Raw genomic sequence first — 24,625 nt, forward strand, 5'->3', positions numbered from 1 at the left:
ACCCGGTCCCCTCGTGTGTTGAAACTAATGTGCTGGTGATATTTTGGTGCGACTGATTTTAAACTGGCTTTATTAAAGTCCCCGGTCACAATGAACGCGGCCTCAGGGTGCGCGGTTTCCTGCTCACTTATACTCCCATACAGTTCCTTGAGTGCCCGGTCTGTGTCGGCTTGTGGGGGGATGTACACAGCAGTGATAATGACCGCTGTGAATTCCCTCGGTAGCCAGAATGGTCGACACAGAAGCATAAGAAATTCCAGATCAGGAGAACAGAAAGACTTGATAGAATGTATGTTCCTCTGATCGCACCAGGATTTGTTGATCATAAAACATACACCACCTCCTCTAGTTTTACCTGAGAGGTCTTTCGCTCTGTCCGCTCGGAGCATGGAAAACCCCGCGGGTTCAATGGCTGAGTCTGGAATCTCCGCAGACATCCAAGTTTCCGTAAGGCAGATAACGCAGCAGTCCCTCGTCTCTCGTTGGAAAGAGATCCGCGCTTTCAGCTCGCAGAGCTTGTTATCCAGAGACTGAACATTTGCCAGTAGAATAGTGGGTAGCGGGGGTCGATTTGCGCGGCGTCTTACTCTGATGAGAACGCCGGCTCTGTTTCCCCTTTTCCTCCTGCGTTTCCGCGGCCGTGCTGCCCAGACAAAGGGCTCCGCTTGCGTGTTTGTAAACAGCGGGTCGGCATTGAGGAATGTGAAGTCCGGTTTACGGTGTGAGATCGCTGAGCCAATGTCCAAAAGTGTTTGTCTGTCGTAGACAATAAGGCAGGCAACATCCAAGACAAGAAACATAAGAATTGTAAACAAAACAAACAAACCATTGCTAAGTTTTGTCGGAGCTCGCAACGCAGCAGCCATACTCGGCGCCATCTTGAGTCCAAAAAAAGACTCTTACGTTCTACTTTGTAACAAACAGTCTACATGCTGGTTTGGGAGACAGACGTTACTCCATCTTAAATTAACGAGCGACATTCATTAAGATGATCTTAAACGCTTAAGTTGCAACATTATTGGGAAACCCAACCTTTGTCATTTCTTTCTGCACAAAGACGACTCCTTTCTATGTACTGTAATTTAGTCTCATTGTAGATGTGCTTCATTCACAAAAATTGCCTGGCGCAGTTTAGATCGCGCTATTACCGCAAATAAAAGTAGGCAGCAGAACATTTTCAACCCATCATATCAGCAGTAATTCATCAAATATTGATCAAATGATGGAGTAGAGCGTTTTAGCCTATATCCAGATGCGATGTGTAGGCTAGTCAAGCACACTTTTTCGGCATGTTTAAGAGATGATATAGGTGTCTGAATCACAGTGAAGATATACAGTCTCGGCAGGTTGTGTCAAATGCGGTCTGCGACATCCTCCACTGTATAGCTCTCAGAATTGGCAGATTGTGCTATTGGCTGATCTGTATAATTCCTTTAGTGAATAGGGCGCTAAACCAGTGCAGAAAGCACATGCTAGTAAATAGCACATTTACCAGGCGCAATTCATTCTTAGTGGTGTTTTTTTTTTTTTTTTTTTTTTTATCGTTTACAATCATCTTAACTTTTCCCAAACTAGCACATAGATCGCTAGTTATTAAGTAGCTGTCCAGTCCAAAGGTGCTGAAACTTTTTCTTCTAATAATGAAAATAATGTGGACATACTGATAAACATGGAAGTTGTTTGTAACCTTGTCGAGGCACTGACATTTTTTAACTATTACAGAATTTAATTACAGAAATAATGATGGCTTTAGTAAGACGGGGTTTCAAATTAAGTCTCAACTTCATAGAGATTAATGAAAGTGATACAAAAACGCATGTAAGAGGAATGCACACGATCACTTAGCATAAAGTTGTTTCTTTGGCTGGGACCTGAACAGATGCACAAAGGATGGGATTAAAATGATGGATATCATAGGCTACTGAACTACAGACCTATCTAAATATTAACAGATCATCTAACCAGATGTAGATACAATTCTAGGCACTGTGCACTTGTTGCCTTACTGCCATTATACAGCATTTATAATTAATAATATAGCTATATATTATAATATATAAGGGTTTAGGTTAGGCATATTTTAATGTAAATCCTACTCAAATGTTTCCGCGCTGTGACTGTCACATCCATTCAAATCTTCATTCGTATAATGCTTGCTCATGCCTTGCGCAGTGCTGTGCATGACTTAACTTTGGAAAGCATAGATTGATTTTAGCAAAACATTCAACCTCCTGTGCTGATTTTCCTGTGTGATCAGTCAAAACCAATTACTGCTTTGATCAGCATGATCAAGAGTTGTCTGTACAGCTGTAACATAGGTGTGTGGAGAGGAAGAGGAGACACAGGAGGGTGATGCAGAAGGTGAGGATGGATCCAAGGAAGATGATCAGGAGGTCTGGGGGGCAGCTTCTGGGCTGGGAATGGATCCGGGGGCTGCAGGACAGGGATATAAGGCCGGGGAAGGCTCGAGGCTAAGAGCTGTGGATGACTGGGAACTGACTTCTATGGTTGTGAGCACAGGCAGAGACTGGGGAACGACCTCCATGGTTGTGAGCACTGGCAGAGACTGAGGAATGACCTCCGTGGTCGTGAGCACTGGCAGAGACTAGAGAGAAGGTGTCCTTTTCCTTCTCCTCCTCTTCCGGCCAGCAGGGAGCATGATTACGGGGACAATTGAGGCTACAGGCATTGGCTCTGGGACGGTTGAGGCTACAGGCATTGGTGCTGGCTTGTTAACCATGACAGGCATGGGCACTGGCTCGTTTACCGTGGCAGGCATGGTTCCCGGCTCGTTAACCGTGGCAGGCATGGGCCCTGGCTCATTAACCGTGGCAGGTGCAGGCCCTGGCTCATTAACCGTGGCAGGTGCGGGCACTGGTTGTGGCATGGGGTTCCCGCCATAATTCACAGTTTAAGTGGGAAAAGTAAGGAGAGGAGTTACCTTGGAGACAGGGGCCGGGGAAGGCTTGGAGCAAGGAGGTGGCACGGGGTTCCCGCCATAATCCACAGTGCGAGGGCAGAATGCTGGGAGTGGAGTCACCTTGGGGGTGATGGGAGTGACATCCTCTGTCTCATGTGTTGATAATGGCGAGGGGTTATGGATGTGCAGTGTGGCTAGGATATAATCCTCAAGGGAAAGATTCTCCACCTCAGGAAGCGCTGTAGTTCTGTGAAAGTTTAATCCATACCATAAATGGTTTTGAGGTATATGTCCGATATAGAGGTTGTAGCAGCGAGTTGGATGAACTTTGTTAAATATTCCAGGAGGGGAAGATCCTGCCTGAACAGTTCCATGAATACACCCGTTAGCTTTATGCTCTGTGATGTGCTCATTGAGGTCTGGCTTTGTAGGAGAGGGGGAATCGCTGGAGTAGAGGAGGACGTTTGGAGGAACAGTTAAGTGAATCGGTATTCTTTGTTGGTCAGTTCTTCTGTAACGTAGGTTTGTGGAGAGGAAGAGAGGAGACACAGGAATAACTTCCAATCTTTTAATAGTAGACACAAGAGTAGAAAAAATACAAGAAATCAGTCAAGGTAACATGCTGGAATTGAACTAAAATCTTACAAGGAGTGAAACAAGGAAATATGCTGGAGTGGAAGAAACCATCATACTAAACATCACAACGTAACAATTCAAGAACTGATAAAGGAATGGGCAAAACAAGAGGATATTTATAAAAAAGGTGCTAATGATGGAATGGAGGACAGGTGAGGAAGATAAGGAATAGATGGTAATAATGAGGGCAGTGAATTCTGGGAGATGTAGTCTGGGGAAACACTTCAAAATAAAAGTCCTAGGAAAACATGAGGGAGACAGACTGTGACAACAGCAGAGTAAAGAAGTATTCTCAATGTTCAGTAGCTGTGTTTCCTTCCATGTATTTTTATGTGCATTTTGGGACATTTTATAAAAAATGCTGGATGGAAATCCCAAGGTGCGAATAAAATCTCCAAAATACACTACAGCATTCGCTCGCTTGAGGTGGTTAAATGTTTCTTTGAAAAGAAGACATGCACAAAAATGTCCTGGTTACTTTCGTAACCTCCATTCCCTGATGGAGGGAACGAGACGTTGTGTTGATGTAGTGACACTAGGGATCACACTTGGGAGCCCCAAACACCTCTGCTTTTTGAAAAAAGGCAATGGAAATTGGCGAGTGGAATTTGCATGCCACTCCCCCGGACATACGGGTATAAAAGGAGCTGGTATGCAACCACTCATTCAGGTTTTGTGCTGAGGAGCCGAGACAAGGTCCCGGCCATTTCAGCGGGTAGTTCAGCGTTGTGGCAAGAGGGACACAACGTCTCGTTCCCTCCATCAGGGAACGGAGGTTACGAAAGTAACCAGGACATTCCCTATCTGTCACTCACTCGACGTTGTGTCAATGTAGTGACACTAGGGGTCCCTACACAAAATGGCACAACTAGCTGAACTGTGTTACATGGACTGGCGGTGCGAGACGGGCAGACCGCTGTGTGCCTCGTAGCCAGTGCACCAGGCTGTCACGTAACCTCCCCCAACACTCTTATGAGCGTCGAACGTTCATTCGGGAACAAGTCGACTGCCCAAAAAATAGGGACAAGCTAGCCCAGCCGTGGCCTCTTTCCCCAAAAAGAGTGGAATTTGTTAACCGACTGGGGCCATAAATGTCTACGTCAGGGGGTGTCAATCCGAAGTGGAGGACACCGTGAAGACCACACGGGGGGGAGGTATTTTGAGTGTAAATACATCACATGGTCTTACCGAGTCTCGTCGGAAGTATGTCACATGGAGAAGTCCCATGGTAGGTCCTACCCGAAGGGGAGGAGTTTCTACAAACATGGTGACTGGGAGCAGAAGGGCCTCTGCCCAAGGAAGATGCAGTTTACCGACAGGGAAACGATTTATCGGAAGATATCACATGGGGTCACCTACAGGGAACCATCACCTGTGGAGCACCTACCCTCAGTACAGGGCCTAGTTAACACACGTACTGGGCCGGCAGTGAGTTTCTCTGGAAACTCATCTGCCAAAGGGTTAAGGAGGAAAGTCATCCAGGGATCACAACTTGTGAACACGACTGGGAGTCAAAAGTGCACGTCTTCACCTCATGGGAGGAAAAGGGCTCTATGCGCAAGCGGTACACCTGGCCAGCTGTCCCAGAACTTACCTGTTCGGACCTGACAACACACAGGACGAAACTGGCTCAACCCGGAGATTGTAGATCCTCGCAAAGGTGTTGGGTGTTGCCCAGCCTGCTGCTCTGCAGATGTCTGCTAAAGAGGCGCCACTGGTCAGGGCCAAGGAAGCCGCTACACTCCTTGTAGAGTGGTCTCGTAGTCCCACGGGGGGTGGCACGTCCTGGGCGTGATATGCCATCACAATGGCGTCAACGACCCACTGGGTGATCCTCTGTTTGGAGACAGCGCTTCCTTTCCGCTGTCCACCAAAGCAGACAAAGAGGAGCTTCGGAGCTTCTGAAGCTCTGCGTGCGATCCAAATAGATGTGTAAAGCACGCACCGGACACAGCAATGCCAAAGCTGGTTCTGCCTCCTCCTGGGGCAGCTCTTGCAGGTTCACCACCTGATCCTAAACAGGGTCGTGGGAACCTTGGGCACATAGCCCAGTCAGGGTCTCAGGATCACGTGAGAGTAACCCTGACCAAACTCCAGGCACGATTCGCTGACAGAGAACGCCTGCAGGTCCCCTACCCTCTTGATGGAAGGTTGCCATGATCATGTTCTCGCAATGAGGACAAAACCCATCCACGAACGAAGTCTCCGCGTGAACGAAGTCTCTTACATGTCTGGGCAGTGCCCAGACATGTAAGACAGCGATCGTGGCCATCAGAAGCGGAGAGATAACGACCGCAACCAGGAATAACACACAAACGGAAAGGCATCTTTAAAAAGACGTTCCATGTGTGCCGCTCTTTTAGAGTTGAAAATATACTCTTTTAGAATATACTCTCTTTTTGCTGTTCTGCCGAAGCACCCAGGGGCATTCTCTGCAGTCCATGGGTGCAGAGGGGGAGAAGCCGCTGAAATGCGCTGTAAATCCAGCAGACGAGGTGAATGAACTCGGTGAATTCAGCTCAATGAATAGAACTGATTGGATCCGAAGAGAAAATCTGAATGAGTTGTTGCATACCAGCTCCTTTTATACCCGTATGTCTGGGGGAGTGGCATGCAAATTCCACTTGCCAATTTCCATTGGCCTTTTTTCAGGTGTATGGGCCTCCCAAGAGTGACCCCTAGTGTCTCTACATCGACACGACCTCGAGTGAGTGACAGATAGGGAACTATGATAGAAACACATTTACTGCACATTCAAGCAATTGGTTAAGCCACTATTGCTATATTGGGCTGTTTGGGATGCTCAAACAAAAAGAGCAATTCTTAAAGGTTTTTTCACAAATCGATCATTAAAAAAACAATATTGCTTGATCACTATTTCTGAACATAAGTATATGGTTGTTACATCCATGTCTCTGCATATCAAGCTGGAATGGGTGAAAGTATTTAAACATTGAAAAATTACACACACCTGCTCACTTTGAAGGAGAAAGAGAGAGTGAGTGTGTGTCCAATAACTGTAGGCAATTCATAGATCAGACAGCTTATCTTCATTGGGTATCTTTTAAAACTCAAAACTACAAACAATAATAGACAAATGTGGACACACACACACACACACACACACACACACACACAACCTAATTACCCGTGACATGCAGTAGTCGGATTAGCTCTTGAAGTTCCATTACCTTTGCTTAAGTCTACCAAAGTGAGATTTTCTTCCTCCTAGACAGTCCTTCTTTTCTTATCAGCATGTTTCCACACTTCTCTACTGGTCCACACAGCTATGCCTTATCTCAGCTTAAACACACAGGCACACTCGCACACAAAAACCCATTAAAACATGCTGAAATGTTTCAAATAGTTTTAATGAGCACACAAATTCAACGGAAGACGTGGCTTCCAGTCAATCACAAATCCATCAAATCAACCTTGTGGTTTGGACGACCACAATCACATCCGCTCAGTCAGACCACACACTGCAATGCATTCTAGCTAACACCTTGCAAAGACAGCAGTCAACTTGCAGTCACTGTAGTGTGAATCCTTCAGCCGAAGGGCTGCAGTTGATTAGTACTTAAGGGGTTAGTGCACCCATTATGGAAAATGTTGTTCAAGACTCAAATGACTTTATTTCTCTGTGGAACACAAAACTGGAGAATGTCCAGGGGACGATGAGCTCCATAAAAAGCACAATAAAAGTGTTCCATATTGACCGCCATATCCATATCAAACTCTTCAGAAGCCAAGACAGCCTTATCTCATGAAAATTACGTGCATTACGTATTTTTCATTAAAAAGTATTCAGAAATTATACTCAAATAAAAGTCCAAGTATCTAGTCAAAAACATGCTTGAGTGAAAGTAAAAAAGTATTCACATTAAATTGTACTTGAGTATTAAAAAAGTAAAAGTAACTTTTTTTCATAGCTAGAATGAAATCAAGAGAGGAGATTGTGAGAGAGGATGTTGTTAAATTCGATTAGTTTGTTAAGTCTCCTTTTTACTGTCTCTGACGACTGTCATATTTCTCCCCCAGTGGTATCCGCAACCTGGTCAAAGAATAATTTTATAATAACTATATTTTTGCAAAAATATTTTTATGCGGCATGTTGTACATAACATGGCAATTTCCTGGTGGAATGTACACTAGAGGCGCTAAAACAACAACGACTTTTATCCCCTTTCACTCAAATCATGAGTAAAATGGCATATTATCAGTTCATAAACACTTACTTTTTGCTCTGTTCCTCACACAATGCTATCTTATGAAATATAAACACTTACTCTAGTGCATGACTCATTTTAACATTTGCATTACATAACCAACTACATTTACAAGTTTGTTTAAGTGTGATCAAATTGTGCAGTAGCTCAACCGATAGAGTGTTGCATATCAGAATCAGAATGAGCTTTATTGCCAAGTGTTCTCACATACACAAGGAATTTTTTTATTTATTTTTTTGGTGATAGGAGAAACAAGTGCACACAGAACAGTACAGTGAGTCACAGGATATAAAACAAGGTAAGAGTATAAATAGACAGACACAGTGACGGCCGAGTAGAACTGAGTCAGCAGCTCCTATGGCAGGTTGAACTTCCTCAGCTGGTGAAGGAAGTACAACCTCTGCTGAGCCTTCTTCACAACAGTCCTGAGAGATAGTAGAGGAATCCAGGAACCTGAATGGCTCCACTGTTCTGGGGCGTCGTAAGTGAGGGGAAAAGGGTGACTGAGTACATAGGGCCCTGGCATGTGAGGGGCCCTCGAAGATCCTGAAATTATTATTACTAGTATTATTTCACAATTGTGAAATTGCGCGTATACCGCATCTGTGCTACTTCTTTGGTTGTATAGTCATACAAATCTAATGTATGATGGAAAAACTATTTCAAAATATCCAAATAAAAAAAATTAAATATAAAAAGATTTGAAGAAAGTTAGTAATGTTGTTTGTTTTGTGAATTATTTTCTGAGTTTTGCTACCACACCTTGCTGTTGAGCAGATAATAAAATTCATAATAAATATTTACTCAGATTCCATTATTTTTATTATCATTATTATCATCATTATCATTGCTGGTTTTATAGTTTTAACTATAAATAATAGTTGCCAAACAACAACAACAACAACAACAATAATAATTCAGTAAACAGGGAGAAGAAATTCATGGATATGATTTAAATATGAAGGCAATAGTACAAATAAATGAGATGTACACATTTAATTACAAAAGCCTTTTGTTTTATATATATATATATATATATATATATATATATATATATATATATATATATATATTTGCAATGTGAATGATCATTTTCTACTTCATAACTGTCCAATCTGTAAAAGTAGCAGACAATTATAATAAAGTTTAGGACAAAAACTGTCAGTATTTTCACTTTGTGCTCATAGATTTGAATGAATACATCATATTCAGTCGGGCAATCAAATACGGTCTAGCTGCACATATATTTAAACAGATCCAAGCTCAAATCAGATCCGAAATTCCACCTCTGCAGATGGTCCAAACTCCACACAGCCACCGTGTGACAATCCATTTGAAATGACTGACTTCTGGTCTGTCATCTTTTGTTTATCAGATGCAGTGGAAAGGTGGCTTCAGTCCAGTACGATGAAATAAAATTCAACTTTTCAAGTTGAAATAAAATTGTAAGGAGGAAAAGTACTATTTTTTCTTTGGAAATGTAATTAAGTAAAAGTACAAGTATTCTGTTTAAATTGCACTCAAGTAAAGTACAAATCCCCAAAAATAATAATTAAGTATAATACTTAAGTATTTTTACTCAATTACTTTACACCCCTGCGTGCAAAATAACAAAAGTGGTTCACTACATGTATCGTGACAGTTCTGACGTTAAATCCACTATGTGGTGCTAAAAAAACCAAAAACAATAAAACTTTTTCTAAATAAAATTTTTTCCCTCAAACAGATGAGGTTTTTAAGGTTAATAGTCTATCGAGTTTTAAATCAACAAAACCTACCTACCTCCCTACCCTAAACCTTAAACCTAAACCTAATCGACAGTGCTATAAAAGCAAATGTGAAATGAAGGACGCAGATGCTGAAGCAACCTGTCAGCGTTTTGGTCTTGTTGTTCCTCATGTTGTACACTAGATGTCCCCATTGTGTTCTCCCTGTGTTTCCCTGGCTTGTTTGTCATTATTCATTTCAACTGTGCCTCGTTTTCTGAGATGTATTTAAGTTGCTGTTTTTTGTTCATTGGTTGCTCAGTTTTTGAGAGTTCATGTTCTGTTCTAATGTGTCTCTGTAGATTACTGCCTCTCTTGCAGTAATACTTTCTGTTTTTTGGATTTACTTTTAGGATTACATTTTGTTCTTTGGATTTATGTTTTTTTGGAAAACTTTTGCATTTAACACAGCCAATGAACTTTGTTTCTAACTTGGATTTTCTTCTGGAATCGCTACTGAACTATCATTTGGATTTATTAAAGACTTGTTTTGTTTTATCCCTGACTTCCTGTGTTCTTTGCAACTGGGTCTATACATCCCGTTCTTCTCAAGCTCAGTTCCCTTGACCTTGTGTTACCCCTGAGCCTGATACAACCGTCCTGGTTACTTTCGTAACCTCCATTCCCTGGTGGAGGGAATGAGAAGTTGTGTCGATGTAGTGACACTAGGGGTCACTCCTGGGAGCCCCAAACACCTCTGCTTTTTGAAAAAAGGCCAATGAGAATTGGCGAGTGGAATTTGCATGCCATTCCCTCGGACATACAGGTATAAATGGAGCTGGTATGCAACCACTCATTCAGGTTTTGTGCTGAGGAGTCAAGACAAGGTCCCGGTCATTTCAGCGGGTAGTTCAGTGTTGTGGCAAGAGGGACACAACGTCTCATTCCCTCCATCAGGGAACAGAGGTTACGAAAGTAACCAGCACTTACTCAACGTTGTGTCTGTAGTGACACTAGGGGTCCCTATACAAAACGCCACAACTAGCTGAACTGTGTTACGTGGACTGGCGGTGCAAGACGGGCAGACCGCTGTGTGCCTCGTAGCCAGTAGTAGTCGGGGGGGTGTCACTCCCAATTGGAAGACACCGTGGAAACCACACCCCGCCCAGAGAAGGGGGGGGGTATTTTGAGTGGAAATACGTCACATGGTCTAACCGAGTCTCATCAGAAGTATGTCATGTGGAGAAGTCGCATGGTAGGTCCTACCCGAGGGGGGAGGAGTTTCTACAAACATGGTGACCGGGGGCAGAGGGGCCTCTGCCCAAGGAAGATGCAGTTTACCGACATGGAAATGATTTAGCGGAAGATATCACATAGGGTCACCTATGGGGAACCAGCACATGTGGAGCACCTTCCCCAGTACAGGGCCTAATTAGCACACGTACTGGGCCGGCAGCGAGTTTCTCCGCAAACTCGTCTGCCACAGGGCTAAGGAGGAAAGTCATCCAGGGATCACAGCTTGTGAACACGACTAGGAGTCAAAAGCTCACGTCTTCACCCCAAGGGAGGGGAAAGGCGCTATGCGCAAGTGGTATACCTGGCCAGCTGTCCCGGAACTTACCTGCTCATACCTGACAATACACGGGACGTAACCGGCCCAACCCGGAGATTGTAGAACCTCGCGAAGGTGTTTTCCGTCCGGACCAACACGTTCTTGCCCTGGATCAACAGCCGGAACCTCCTCAGGATGAGCAGTACTGCCAACAACTCAAGGCAGTTGATGTGCCAATGCAGCCGTGGGCCGGTCCAGGTGCCCATTGCATATGGCACCCCAGCCTGTCTTGGAGGCGTCCGTCATAACCACGATGTGTCTGGAGACCTGCTCTAGCGGAACCCCTGCCCATAGAAATGCAAGGTCGGTCCAAGAGCTGAAGAGGAGGTGACAGATCGGCGTGATGGCGTGATGACCACGTGATGTGTCCCGCGGTGCCATGCCCATCTTGGGACTCATGTCTGAAGCAAGTGCTGAAGCGGTCTCATATGAATCAACCCGAGCGGTGTGGCCACCACTGAGGATGCCATATGCAAAATTTTCAGTGGAACCGTTGTCTTCTGTCTGAACGCCTTCAGACAGTTCAGCACCGACTGTGCATGCTCGTTCGTAAGGCATGCCATCATCGAGACTGAGTCCAACTCCAAGCCGAGAAAAGAGATGCTCTGAACTGGGGAGAGCTTGCTCTTTTCCCAGTTGACCCGAAGCCCCAGTCGGCTGAGGTGTGTGAGCACCAGGTCCCTGTGCGCACACAACACATCCCAAGAGTGAGGTAGGATTAGCCAGTCATCGAGATAATTGAGGATGTGGACGCCCTCTTCCCTTAGCGGGGCAAGGGCTGCCTCTGCGACCTACGGGAAGACACGAGGGGACAAGAACAGGCCAAAGGGGAGGACCTTGTACTGGTATGCCCGGCCCTCAAAAGCAAACCGCAGGAAGGGTCTGTGTCGAGGTAAGACCGAGACATGGACGCGTTCTTCATGTCTACTGCTGCGAACCAATCTTGATGCCGGATGCTCGAAAAAATTCATTTTTGTGTCAGCATCTTGAACGGGAGTCTCTGCAAGGCCCAGTTCAGTACTTGCAGGTCCAAGATTGGCCGCAACCCACTGCCTTTCTTCAGTACTATGAAGTAGGGGCTGTAAAACCCCTTCTTTATATCAGCTGGAGGGACAGGCTCTATCGCACCCTTCCGTAGAAGGGTAGCGATCTCCTCACGCAAGGTAGAGGCGTTCTCGCCCTTCACCGAGGTGAAGCGGACGCTGCTGAACCTGGGCGTGTGCCTGGCGAACTGAATCGCGTAGCCGAGTCGCGATGGCTGACCCGGACCGTCCAGCTTGGCTACGCGGTCCGGGTCAGCCATCACAATGGGTTGGAAAGCACGAGCCATGTGTCAAAACTCCGGGCGAGGGGGACCAAGGGGACAATCACATCGGACGTACCGGTGGGTGGGGTCTCGCGGCAGGGAGGAGCCTGAGGCGCCACATTGAGGCATCAAAGCACTTACCTTGCTGCTACCATAAGATAGGTCGAGGAGGGGGGAGGAGGAATATTGTCCCCGCAGTCCATCGGAACCAACCCGGTGTGGGCATGTTTGTGCTACAGCTGGGTGCACAGGGGCAGGAGTTTTGGAGCACCAAACCTGCCAAAATGGGACGGTGGACGGTGGTCGTGAAGACAGCTGTGCGCACCTGAGATATGACCCAGGGAACAAGAAAACCACTCTTTTGTTGAAGTTTTGGGTACCGCAGCCTCTTGGGCACAGGTGCACAGCAACCACCTTATCCACCTGGGGAATTGCCGAGTCCCCCCTGGCAGCCCCACCATTGAGGGTAGTGAGAGCGGAGGAGCTCTGAGACCGGGTCCAGGCAGTGAAAGGTGCCCGCCATGACCTTGTGAGCTCCTCATGCACCTCCGGGAAGAAAGGGACCAGGGTGGGGCATGGCCGTGAGCAGCGCTCCGGGCCCAGGAACCAATCGTCAGGCTGCGAGGTTTCAGGGGAGGTGGAGGGTTCCTGCGCATCAGGCTGCGACTGGGCGACCACACCCGAAGGTGGGAGCCCAGTCGAGTCCTCAGCATCAGACTGGACAGCCCGCTCTCCGATGCTGCAATCGAGAGCTCATCCACTTCGTGAGTGCCGAAACGAGATCGCGAACTCGCCCTGAGACGAGCCGGCGGTCTCATTCCAACAGGGCAAATGAGCGTACTGGGGAATGGGAGGTCCGTGGGGAGTTACCCGGCAGAGTGGCTCCCATTTGGGTCCCCAAATCGCCCCCAGTGCTAAGGTAGAAGGACCTAAGGTAGAAGGACCGAGGCGGGGAGCCGCTGGGGTGGTCTTTCCCTCTAACGAAGGAAAAACCGCGACTGCAACATTGCCATGGTCACACTCTCGCAGTGAGAACATGACCCGTCCACGAACGCTGTCTCCGTGTGGGCAGCGCCCAAGCACGTAAGACCACGATCGTGGCCATCGGAAGTGGAGAGGTAACGACCGCAACCAGGAAATACACACAAACGGAGAGGCATCTTTAAAAAGACGCTCTCTGTTAATGCCACTCTTTTAAGAAGGGAAAATATAGTAGGAAGAATATACTCTTTTAGCTGCTGAAGCGCCCAGGGGCGTTCTCTGCACTTCACCAGTGCAAGTGGGGGAGAAGCCGCTGTAATGCACCGTAAATCCAACAGCTTTTCAAGGTGGATGGATCGGCAGAGTAATTCAGCTTGCTGAACACAACCGCTCGGCTCCGAAGAGAAAATCTGAATGAGTGGTTGCATACTAGCTCCTTTTATACCCGTATGTCCGGGGGAGTGGCATGCAAATTCCACCCGCCAATTCCCATTGGCCTTTTTTCAAAAAGCATAGGTGTTTGAGGCTCCCAAGAGTGACCCCTAGTGTCACTACATCGACACAACGTCGAGTGAATGACAGATAGGAACACATAAATTTTGGGGGCTTCTATGTCACATTCGGCTTACATGTCGTATACTTGCATTGCAAGTGCAACGCTCTTTATCAGTTGAGCTACTGCGCAATTTGATCGCACTCAAACAGGCTTGTAAATGTAGTTGATTATGTAATGCAAACATTCAAATGTATCGCCTTTCAAGTCATGCGCTATAGCAAAAGTGTTAAGATGTCATAAGATAGCAGTGTGTGAGGAACAGGTCAAAACGTAAGTTATGAACTGATAATCTGCCATTTTACTCGTGATTAGTGATGGGTCGTTCATGAGTGATTAGTTCATTTTGAATGAATCTTTTATGTGACTCAGAAGAACGAGTAGTCTCAGAGTGATTAGTTCATTTTGTGTTGGCTGCGCATGTGCATTGTGCAACCTCCGTTCGTTTGTTGCGTGAAAATCGGATAAGCGCTGTATAGGAAACAGAAATGATTAGTTCACCTCTCAAGTCTTTTGGTCCGAGTTGTTCGTTCTATTGTAACGTGACAGCATTACACGTTATGCATTGCTCACACAGGAAACAGAAATGATTAGTTCACCTCTTGAGTCTTCTGGTCCGAGTCGTTCGTTCTTTTGTCACGTGACAGCTGTATACGCTATGCAATGTTCACACAGGAAACAGAGATGATTAGTTCTCCTCTCGAGTCTTTTGGTCCAAGTCGTTCATTCTTTTGTAACGTGACAGCATTACACGTTATGCATTGCTCACACAGGAAACAGAAATGATTAGTTCACCTCTCGAGTCTTCTGGTCCGAGTCATTCATTCTTTTGTAACATGACAGCCGTATATGTTATAGACTCACGTGACAAAAGAACGAACGACTCGGACAAGAAGATTCCAGAGGTGAACTAATCATTCTGTTTTTCATAATTTGTCCTTGGCGGCATTATAATTTTTTCCTTATTGGGACTATAATCAAAGTTTGATTTGGCTATTGAAAATTTAACATTTTAATTTAATTTTGCTCAAATGAACAAAATGACTTGAATAAAGATTCGTTCATTTTGCTGAACGAGACTCAAAGATTCAAGCCAGTAAAATTATCCGATCTTCCCATCACTACTCGTGATTTGTGTGAAAGTGAATAAAAGTCACTGTTTTTGTAGCGCCTCTAGTGTTAAATTTTGCCAGGAAACTGCCGTGATACGTACAACGAGGCACGTAAAAATAATTTTGCAAAGATGTGGGTATAGTAACGTGATTCTATGAGATCTGTAGGTGAGGAAATTTGTTATAATTCACTAAAACTCTCCCCCTCCAAAGTTTTTAAATCTCATTCATGCATGCACTCGATTCAAACATGGCGCATCAACATGCGTTGCGGTAGGTTTGAACTGATAACCATGAATAGTCAATCATTTATGCCAACTCTGATTTTCATTGGGTAATGAGGAAGCATTGATATCTAAGGCGTTTTGTGATTGGACAGAACTGGTGTGTGTGATTCTGGTGTAATATCCTCTCTCTATTCAGTATGTCAGGCCTGAGGCATACAGTGCTTTGTCCCAGTTATGACACACATTTACATGTACTGCATTCAATTACAGCATCAAAGTCTGAACATACTGAAGAGGACTGTGTGTGTGTTTGAGTGGGTGGAAATTGAAAAAGGGAAAATAGACTGTAGTGATAGAGATTTGATGAGATGCACTACAGGAGAGACATGGGATTGCAGAAGAATAGCTGAAGAGAGGAAAAGACTGAAAGAGTAAGAGAGAAAGAGAGTAGGATAGATCTTGGGGTCTCAAGATCACTCCAAGGGCATAGATTCCAGGGGGAGGTAACCCCCCCCCCCCCAATCATCAAAACAAGCAAATTTATACCATGATCAATGGCAATACTTCACGCTGCATCAACCCACCAATGGCTTACTTATAGTTGTCTCTGCATATTTAGCTGGGATACGAGAAAGAAAAAATATTTAACATTTTAGTGCTGAACAGTGCAAATCTAGTTAATGAAATTACTGATGAAAATGAAAATGTTTTTTGATTTGTCAACGATAACAAAGATGAGACAAATTATGATATTCAAACGATTGTAATGAAAACATACTGTTGACGAAAATATGATAATTATTATTTTTATTTTTATTTTATTTTTTGCAATATATTAACAATGCATTAACACTTTTATTTATTTTAATGAAAGAAAAATCGAGAAATAATTCAATCAGATAATCCAGTCATAGTGTGTAGGAGATTTCTTCATTACTAACTTTACTAATTGGTTAATTACCTCACTCAAATGCATCCAATAAAGGTGACATTAATCAGCTATATCCACAACATGAACGTAATATCACAACTCACATCTGCACAGACAATAAAGCCAATGAACAGGTGAAATTGAACTAAGTTACATGTCAAATGCATAACTTGCGCTCTAAATAGGCAGTTTCCTTACAAATGTACATGTAATACAATATCCTAAACTGTCTAAATGTGAGGAATCACTTCTAGCAAGTACTGTAACTAATATGTCTAAGGAGTCATTTACGGGAGGGAATGTCCATACCACTTTTTGCCTTTGCCAGTTTTGTCCCCACCACGTTTTGAAATCCCATTTAATTTGTGTGTGTTATAATAAGTGCCGGTCCAGCACTGAAGTTTGTTATTTTTAAGGTTATAATGAATGCTTGAGCAGCTGTTATCAGTGGTGTTGTCTCACTCTGCTGTTGCATAGCTCACACTCATTTCCAGTTAAATTGCGAAGGGAAAAAAATAAACAGATGTGTCTCCGATCATGATATACACTGACTGAGCACTTTATTAGGAACACTATGGTCCTACTAAAGTGCCCAACATGGTCTTTTGCTGTTGTAGCCCATCAGCCTCAAGGATTGACGTGTTGTGTATTCTGAGGTGCTATTCTGCTCACTAAAATTGTACAGAGCTGTTATCTGAGTTATCGTAGCCTTTCTGTCAGCTTGAACCAGTCTGGCCATTCTCTGTTGACCTCTCTCATCAACAAGGCATTTCTGTCTGCAGAACTGCCGCTCACTGGATGTTTTTTGTTTTTGGCACCATTCTGAGTAAATTCTAGAGTCTGTTTTGTGTGGAAAATCCCAGGAGATCAGCAGTTACACAAATATTTAAACCAGCCCATCTGGAACCAATAATCATGCCATGGTCGAAATCACTGAGATCACATTTTTCCCCATTCAGATGGTTGATGTGAACATTAACTGAAGCTCCTGACCCATATCTGCATGATTTTAAGCATTGCACTGCTGCCACATGATTGGCTGATTAGATAATCACATGAATAAGTTGGTGAACAAGTGTACATTCACTGACGTACAGATGCAATCTTTGTTTATTAAAATTAAAAGATATATTAGGGCAGATCAGAACCCAGAAGTCTGTACTAAATGCGAACATTTTACCATGATGTGACCAATTATTCATTCTGGCTCATGCATTACTGATCCATACAAATATTCACTGGCTAACAAAATCCCAGAAGTTTTAGACATACAGATTATTAAGTTATTAAAATAATTATGTGAAATATTTATTGGATATTTATTGGAGCACTTGAATTGGTAATCAATAATGACTATTTATTAAAACAGTAAAAGATTATTTGACACTATCTGCACAAAACGGAAATAATATTCATGAGTTTCACCACCTTATGACATCCCCCCCCCCCCCCCCCCCACACACACACACACACACACAAACTGTCCCCACCACTTTTTAAAACAAAGTGATGGCTATGTAATACTTCAATATGTTCATTATATGCTATTATTTCAGGAGCTCAGGTTTTCATGACAGTTCACTCACGTTGTTTAATCTTACATATATTAACAGGGTTGGGAAGTAACGGGATTACGTATTTAAAATACAAAATATTAGTAACTGTATTCCACTACAGTTACAGTTTAAATAATTGGTAATTAGAATACAGTTACATTCAAAAAGTATTTTGATTACTGAAGAGATTACTTTGCATTTTATTGTCATTTGTTTCATTTAATATTTAGTCCTTTCAGTTGGATAACATTTATACATATAAAAGATGCGATCCAAAGTACATTTGAACAGTGGTGAAACACTTTCTTATGATGTGTCACATTCATATGAGCAGACAGAGAAGCAAGATTGAAGTAAGTTTGGAGCAGAAGAAATAGAAATAAACCTTGTGTAAATTGTCAGCTTTACGCTAAGCTAAAATGCTATTTCTAGCCATTTTACATGCACATGTTACCTGGCACAATCATATTTTTTATCAAGAAAATTCACGTTGGATCATAATTTCTTTTTTTCTAGTAAGACCTTTGATATTAGGCCAAAAATCATATTCTTGATAATAATTTTTGTATTGTTTTCCTGTAAAAATATCTAAAAATCCTTAAAACAAGATAAATTTGATTAATCTTGTTTTAGAAACAACACTGCATAAGATATTTAGGTTTTTCAGAGAATGTATTTTTAACGTGTATTCTGTCTTACTGTACTGACAGAGTTTTTATAGTCAAAACAAGTGAAAAAATCTACCAGTGCTGAAGAAGTAATCCAAAGTATTTAGAATACATTACTGACCTTGAGTAATCTAATGGAATACGTTACAAATTACATTTTACAGCATGTATTCTGTAATCTGTAGTGGAATATATTTCAAAAGTAACCCTCCCAACCCTGTATATTAAACATACTAATCTTTATTATTTTTAATACATTTTTAGGTAATTGTAAGTGTTCAATATTCAGTATTTGGTTAAAGTTTGGTTTGTACAGTTTGATACATGTTTTTGTTATTTTGCACATTATTGTCAACTAAAATATGTTATTTTTGTTGACTAAAATTGTGCCATTTTAGTCAGAGTAAAATTGACTAAAATTAATGAATATGACATGACTAAATACTGAATAAATTTAAAGGGCATTTTCAACAAAAGACAAAAATTATGACAAAAATAAAAAACTGTTAAAATTAACACAGAGTGAAACATGTATACCTTGGGGAATAGGTGGGTATCCACAGGGAAATTAAAAAGCAGAGCAGAAAAGAATGCAAGGGCTACTTACTGAAGAAGATGTACTCTGTGTAGCTACTCCAGATCTTGTCATCTCTGTACTGGTTAACAAATGCAGCTGTTCCAGTTGAGTTGCAGGCCACCATCTGGAACCCAGCCTCGCTCAGCCTGTCGAACGCTTGCTCCAGGTAGGTGAACTTCAGGTAGAAGCGTGAGGTGTATTTCTCTGGTGGACGGTCTGGATCTCGACTCTCATTCAGCGTTTCCCCAAACACCTCTTTTGCCAGAGCAATACGGCCGCAGACCATGATCCGCGCCACACGCCGAAACTTAGCATCAGTTTGGTTATCCCTCACCATCGTATACGATCCCCGATAACCAATCGTAATGAACCCTGACCTCTTGTCTGGGGCAAAAGAAGAAGTTGCATAGTTGGTGGCGCTGTTTCCCATTCGAGTCACCAACTCGCTACTCTGAGAACTTTCCTCGATATCGCTTTGGCAGCCCTCATCATTAAGCGATCCTTGTTTGGCTACACGTGGGCCGAGAATTCTCAGTAGCTCCCCCAACTGGAAATATTCGGCTTCGCGCTGTAGACGGTCCCGCTCTGGGAAGTGTTCTGGTAGCACCAGCTGCCGGTCTCTAAGGAAGTCCAGCACATATCGGAACAGGAAGCCATCACGGTCGATGAAGAAGCGTCCTCGGCTGTCGCGGGGAAGTTCCTGTGGGGTGTAGCGGGTGAACATAGTGTGGAGGGTGGTGTCAGGTACGCTGACCAAGGTGGAACGTTTGGTGACATACACCTGGCCGCCAACATTGAGTTCCACTACCTCTGGGTACGGACTGGACACCTCACTGATAGGGAGTACAGTTTCCTTCATGGCCATAGTTCAAATACAAAGACGCAACAATGAAACACAAGGTGAAATGAAGAGAGAGGTGACTCTTGAAAGAGGACAACAAGACCTCAAAAAGAAGGAAGGAATGAATCCATAGAGGTCCAGGAGTGGTGGATCAGTCAGTCAGGGCTTCATCACCAAAGAGCTGCCAAAGTTTAAGAGAGGACTACATCGCTGCTGGAGAATGAGAGAGGGACAGAGAGAAAAAGAGGAGTAAGAGAAAGAGAAGAGAAAGGGACAGAGTGCTATCAAGTTTCCTCAGCTGCAGTTCCTCAGTTGATGAAGAGAGCTGTGGAGTATGAGATGGAGACTTGGGGACAGGGAGAGAGAGAGAGAGACAGAGAGAGAGAGAGAGAGAGAGACAGAGAAAGGGTGGGTGGGTGGGAAAGAGGAGGAACGCCACACGGAGGCTCACATCATTTGTCCAAGTTCTAAGGGATGCCACAGTGACATCATCTACAGAATGAGAAAGGGAGTGGAGGTGTAGCCACATGGCCCTGCCTTTTAAAGAGACATACATAATTCACATACTCGTACAAGATCATCTTCTCAAAAATGAATTCCCCTCAAAGGATATGATCACAATGTAATATAATTAAGGATTATGGGCATTGGTGTTTATAAATCCATAAATAAAATGAGAAGTCAACTACATGTTTTGTTTGTTCTTTTTGAGTCTCTTGAAATTACATTGTGTATGTATGCTGTTGTGTTGAATAATAGTCTCTCTAAATGACTATCTGGTGTTACTGAGTTGGACTCCATTGTCTGCATATTGTGGCACAGTAAATAATGAACAGGTACACAATGTGATTGTGTGGAATAAACACAGATTAGCTATAATTCTCACATTATCTCAGCCAAACCATTAAAACAAAGAGAGAGAGAGAGAGAGAGAGAGAGAGAGAGAGAGAGAGAGAGAGAGAGAGAGAGAGAGAGAGAGAGCATTGCATTAAACATCCAGTAGACTGTAGCTCCATCTAGGGCCCATATAACATTTGGTTAAGTTGAACATTCATAAAATCAGGACAACAATACCCAGGGAAATCAAAATGTTTTACTTTTAATACAAATTTAATAGTACATTTAGTTCATATTGTTAAATAAGTAAACTAAAGACATTTAATCAGAGTATTATATTTTATATTTTACATTTAATCATTTTGCAGACACTTTAAAGGAATTTTCCAGGTTCAATGTAAGTTAAGCTCAATTGAAAGCATTTGTGGCATAATGTTGATTACCACAAATATTAATTTTGGCTCGTCTGTCCTTTCTTTAAAAAATAAAACAAAAAACAAAAAGGAAAAATCAGGTTCCAGTGAGGCACTTACAACGGAAGTGAATGGGGCCAATCCATAAACATTAAAATACTCACGGTTTCAAAAGTATAGCCACGAGACATAAACAATAAACAATAAGCATTTTAACATGATTTTAACATGACCTCTGCATAAAGTTATGTCAATTATTTAAAACTGTGTTGCCATGATGACACAATGCTCTAAAATGCCTTTTACAGCTAAAAAAAAAATACACAAGTTTTAACAGAAAAAAAAAATAATTATATAAGTGCTTTTCTAAAATGATAAGCCAGGCCATTTCTAGGCATTTCTAGGCGGTCACCTAGGGTGCCACCTGCTGGGGGGTGGGCTGTTTCTAGACATAGGTTAAATTGGGGCATCAAAGAGGATGCCACTGCCACGCACCCCAAACACCCCCTCAACCAGGGGCACCAATAGGGATCTCGCCTAGGGCGCCAGAATGGTCTGAAACAGCCCTGATGATAAGCTTTATATTTCTGCCTTTAAACCCTAAAAAAATTGGCCCCATTCACTTCCATTGTGAGTGCCTTACTGAAACCTCAATTCCCCTTCTGTCACTCACTCGACGTTGTGTCGATGTAGTGACACTAAGGGTCACTCTTGAGAGCCCCGAACACCTCAGATCTTTGAGAAAAAGCCAATGAGAATTGGCAAGGGGAATTTGCATGCCACTCCCCCCGGACATACGGGTATTAAAAGAGCTGGCTCGCAACCACTCATTCAAATTTTTTCTGCGGAGCCAAGCGGTTGTACTATCAGCGAGCTGAATACTACTGCTGTTCCATTCACTTCTTAAGAAGCGTATGCTGTATATTCCTGCTAAAGAGTATATTTTCTCTATTAGAGCACACACATTGACGTTGAACGTCTTTTTAAAGACGCGTCTTTATAAAGATGCCTTTCCGTCTTTGTGTGATTCCTGGATGCGTTCGCTATCTCTCCGCTTCTGACGGCCACGGGCGCTGCCTCACGTGTCTGGGCAGCGATCACACTGAGGCAGCGTTCGTGGATGGTCCATGTTCTCATTGCGAGAATATGACCATGGCAACGTTGCGGTCGCAGCTCTCCTTCTTCCAGGGGAAAGCCACTCTAGCCGCCCCCCCGCGCCTCGCCTTTTACCTCCGGGTGCGAGGCCGGCCCGGCTGGCACTGGAGGCGATTTGGGGGCTTCATTGGGTGCGGCTCCGCCGGGTAAATCTCCGCAGACCTCCCATTCCCCAGCATGCTCGTTTGCCCCCAGCGAGTTCCGAGAGGAGACCTGAAGAACGCGTACTTTCACGTCTCGGTTCTACCTCGACACAGACCCTTCCTACGGTTTGCTTTCGACGGCTGGGCATATCAGTGCAAGGTCCTCCCCTTCGGTCTGTCCCTGTCCCCTCGCATCTTCACAAAAGTAGCAGAGGCAGCTCTTGCCCCGTTAAGGGAAGTGGGTGTCCACATACTCAACTACCTCGATGACTGGCTGATACTTCGTGCTCAGGCACCTCAGCCGGCTAGGGCTTCGGGTCAACTGGGAAAAGAGCAAGCTCTCCTCGGTTCACAGCATCTCTTTTCTCGGCATGGAGTTAGACTCGGTCTCGATGATAGCGCACCTCACGAGCAAGCACGTGCGGTCTGTGCTGAACTGCCTGATGGCATTCAAGCAGAGAACATCGGTTCCACTGAAACACTTTCAGAGGCTCCTGGGGCATATGGCATCCTCGGCACTGCTAACGCCACTAGGGTTGATGCATATGAGACTGCTTCAGCACTGGCTTCAGACTTGAGTCCCGAGATGGGCATGGTGCCGCGGCACACATCGTGTGGCTATCACGCCGATCTGCCACCACTTGTTCAGCCCTTGGACAGACCTTGCATTTCTACGGGCAGGAGTTCCCCTACAGCAAGTGTCCAGGTGCGTTGTCATTATGACAGACGCCTCCAAGTGAGGCTGGGGCACCGTGTGCAATGGGCATGCAGCTGCTGGCTCCTGGACAGGACCGCGACTGTGTTGGCACATCAACTGCCTTGAGTTGCTGGCAGTATTGCTTGCCCTGCAGAGGCTTTTGCCATTGATCCGGGGCAAGCATGTGTTGGTCCAGATGGACAACACAGCGAAGGTGGCTTACGCTCACGTCGCATGTCACAACTCGCCCCCACCTCCTCTGATGGATTCAGCGGCGACTGAGGTCACTGCGGGCCACTCACATCCCGGGCAACCTCAGCGCCACAGAGGACACGCTGTTGCGGCAGGTGTCACTCAGGGGAGAGTGGAGACTCCACCCCCAGGTGGTCCAGCTGATTTGGAGTCAGTTCGGCAAAGCACAAGTAGACCTATTTGCCTCCCGAGAAACCTCCCACTGCCTGCTCCTACGGTATTCTCTGACGGGGGCCCCTGCACAAGTATGCGTTCCCCCCAGTGAGCCTACTTGCACAGACCCTGTGCAAGGTCAGGGAGGACGAGGATTAGGTCACCCTCGTGGCCCCGTATTGGCCCACCCAGACTTGGTTCTCAGACCTCACGCTCCTCGCGACAGCCCCTCCCTGGCAAATTCCCCTGAGGAAGGACCTTCTTTCTCAGGGATGGGGCACCATCTGGCACCTGTGCCCAGACCTCTGGAACCTCCACGTCTGGCCCTTGGATGGGACGTGGAAGACCTAAGTGGCCTACCACAAGCAGTGGTAGACACGATCACTCAGGCCAGAGCTCCCTCCACGAGGCAGCTTTTTACCCTGAAGTTGCTTTCTTTTCGTGAATTGGTCTTCTTCCTGAGCTGAAGACCCTCGGAGATGCGCAGTCGGGTCAGTGCTTTCCTTCCTGCAGGAGAGGCTGGAGGAATGGCTGTCCCCCTCCACCTTGAAGGTGTATGTGGCCGCCATAGCGGCACACCACGATACAGTGGACGGTAAGTCCTTAGGGAAGCACGACCTGATAATCCATTTCCTGAGAGGCGCCTGGAGGCTGAATCCTCCTAGGCCACGCCTGTTCCCCTCATGGGATCTCTCCGTGGTCCTCCTGGGCCTTCGCGGAGCCCCCTTTGAGCTGCTAGAGTCAGTCGAGTTGAAAGCCCTCTCCTTGAAGACGGCCCTCCTGATTGCACTCACCTCTTTCAAGAGGGTCGGGGACCTGCAAGCGTTCTCTGTCAGCAATACCTGCCTGGAGTTCGGTCCGGGTGACTCTCACATAATCCTGAGACCCCGGCCGAGCTATGTGCCCAAGGTTCCCACAACCCCCTTCAGGGTTCAGGTGGTGAACCTGCAAGAACTGCCCCAGGAGGAGGCAGACCCAGCCCTGTCGTTGCTGTGTCTGGTGCATACTTTGCACATCTACTTGGATTGCACGCAGAGCTTTAGACGCTCTGAGCAGCTCTTTGTCTGCTTTGGTGGACAACAGAAAGGGAACGCTGTCTCCAAACAGAGGCTTGCCCACT

General features: G+C 44.7%; 1 protein-coding gene across 2 annotated transcripts in view; it reads right to left on the reverse strand.

The window, feature by feature from the left end:
• kctd8 (potassium channel tetramerization domain containing 8) overlaps window positions 1-20,157 on the reverse strand; it is an 80,243-nt gene extending 60,086 nt beyond the window's left edge. For both annotated transcript variants that reach the window (XM_051650343.1, XM_051650345.1), the window contains exon 1: window positions 19,045-20,157. In XM_051650343.1, coding sequence (XP_051506303.1) covers window positions 19,045-19,879 — 835 coding nt within the window. In that variant the 5' untranslated portion in view covers window positions 19,880-20,157. The remainder of the gene's footprint in view (window positions 1-19,044) is intronic.
• Window positions 20,158-24,625: the final 4,468 nt, after the last annotated feature.

This window comes from Myxocyprinus asiaticus, chromosome 22 (genome assembly GCF_019703515.2).
Source record: "Myxocyprinus asiaticus isolate MX2 ecotype Aquarium Trade chromosome 22, UBuf_Myxa_2, whole genome shotgun sequence".
Taxonomy (NCBI): domain Eukaryota; kingdom Metazoa; phylum Chordata; class Actinopteri; order Cypriniformes; family Catostomidae; genus Myxocyprinus; species Myxocyprinus asiaticus.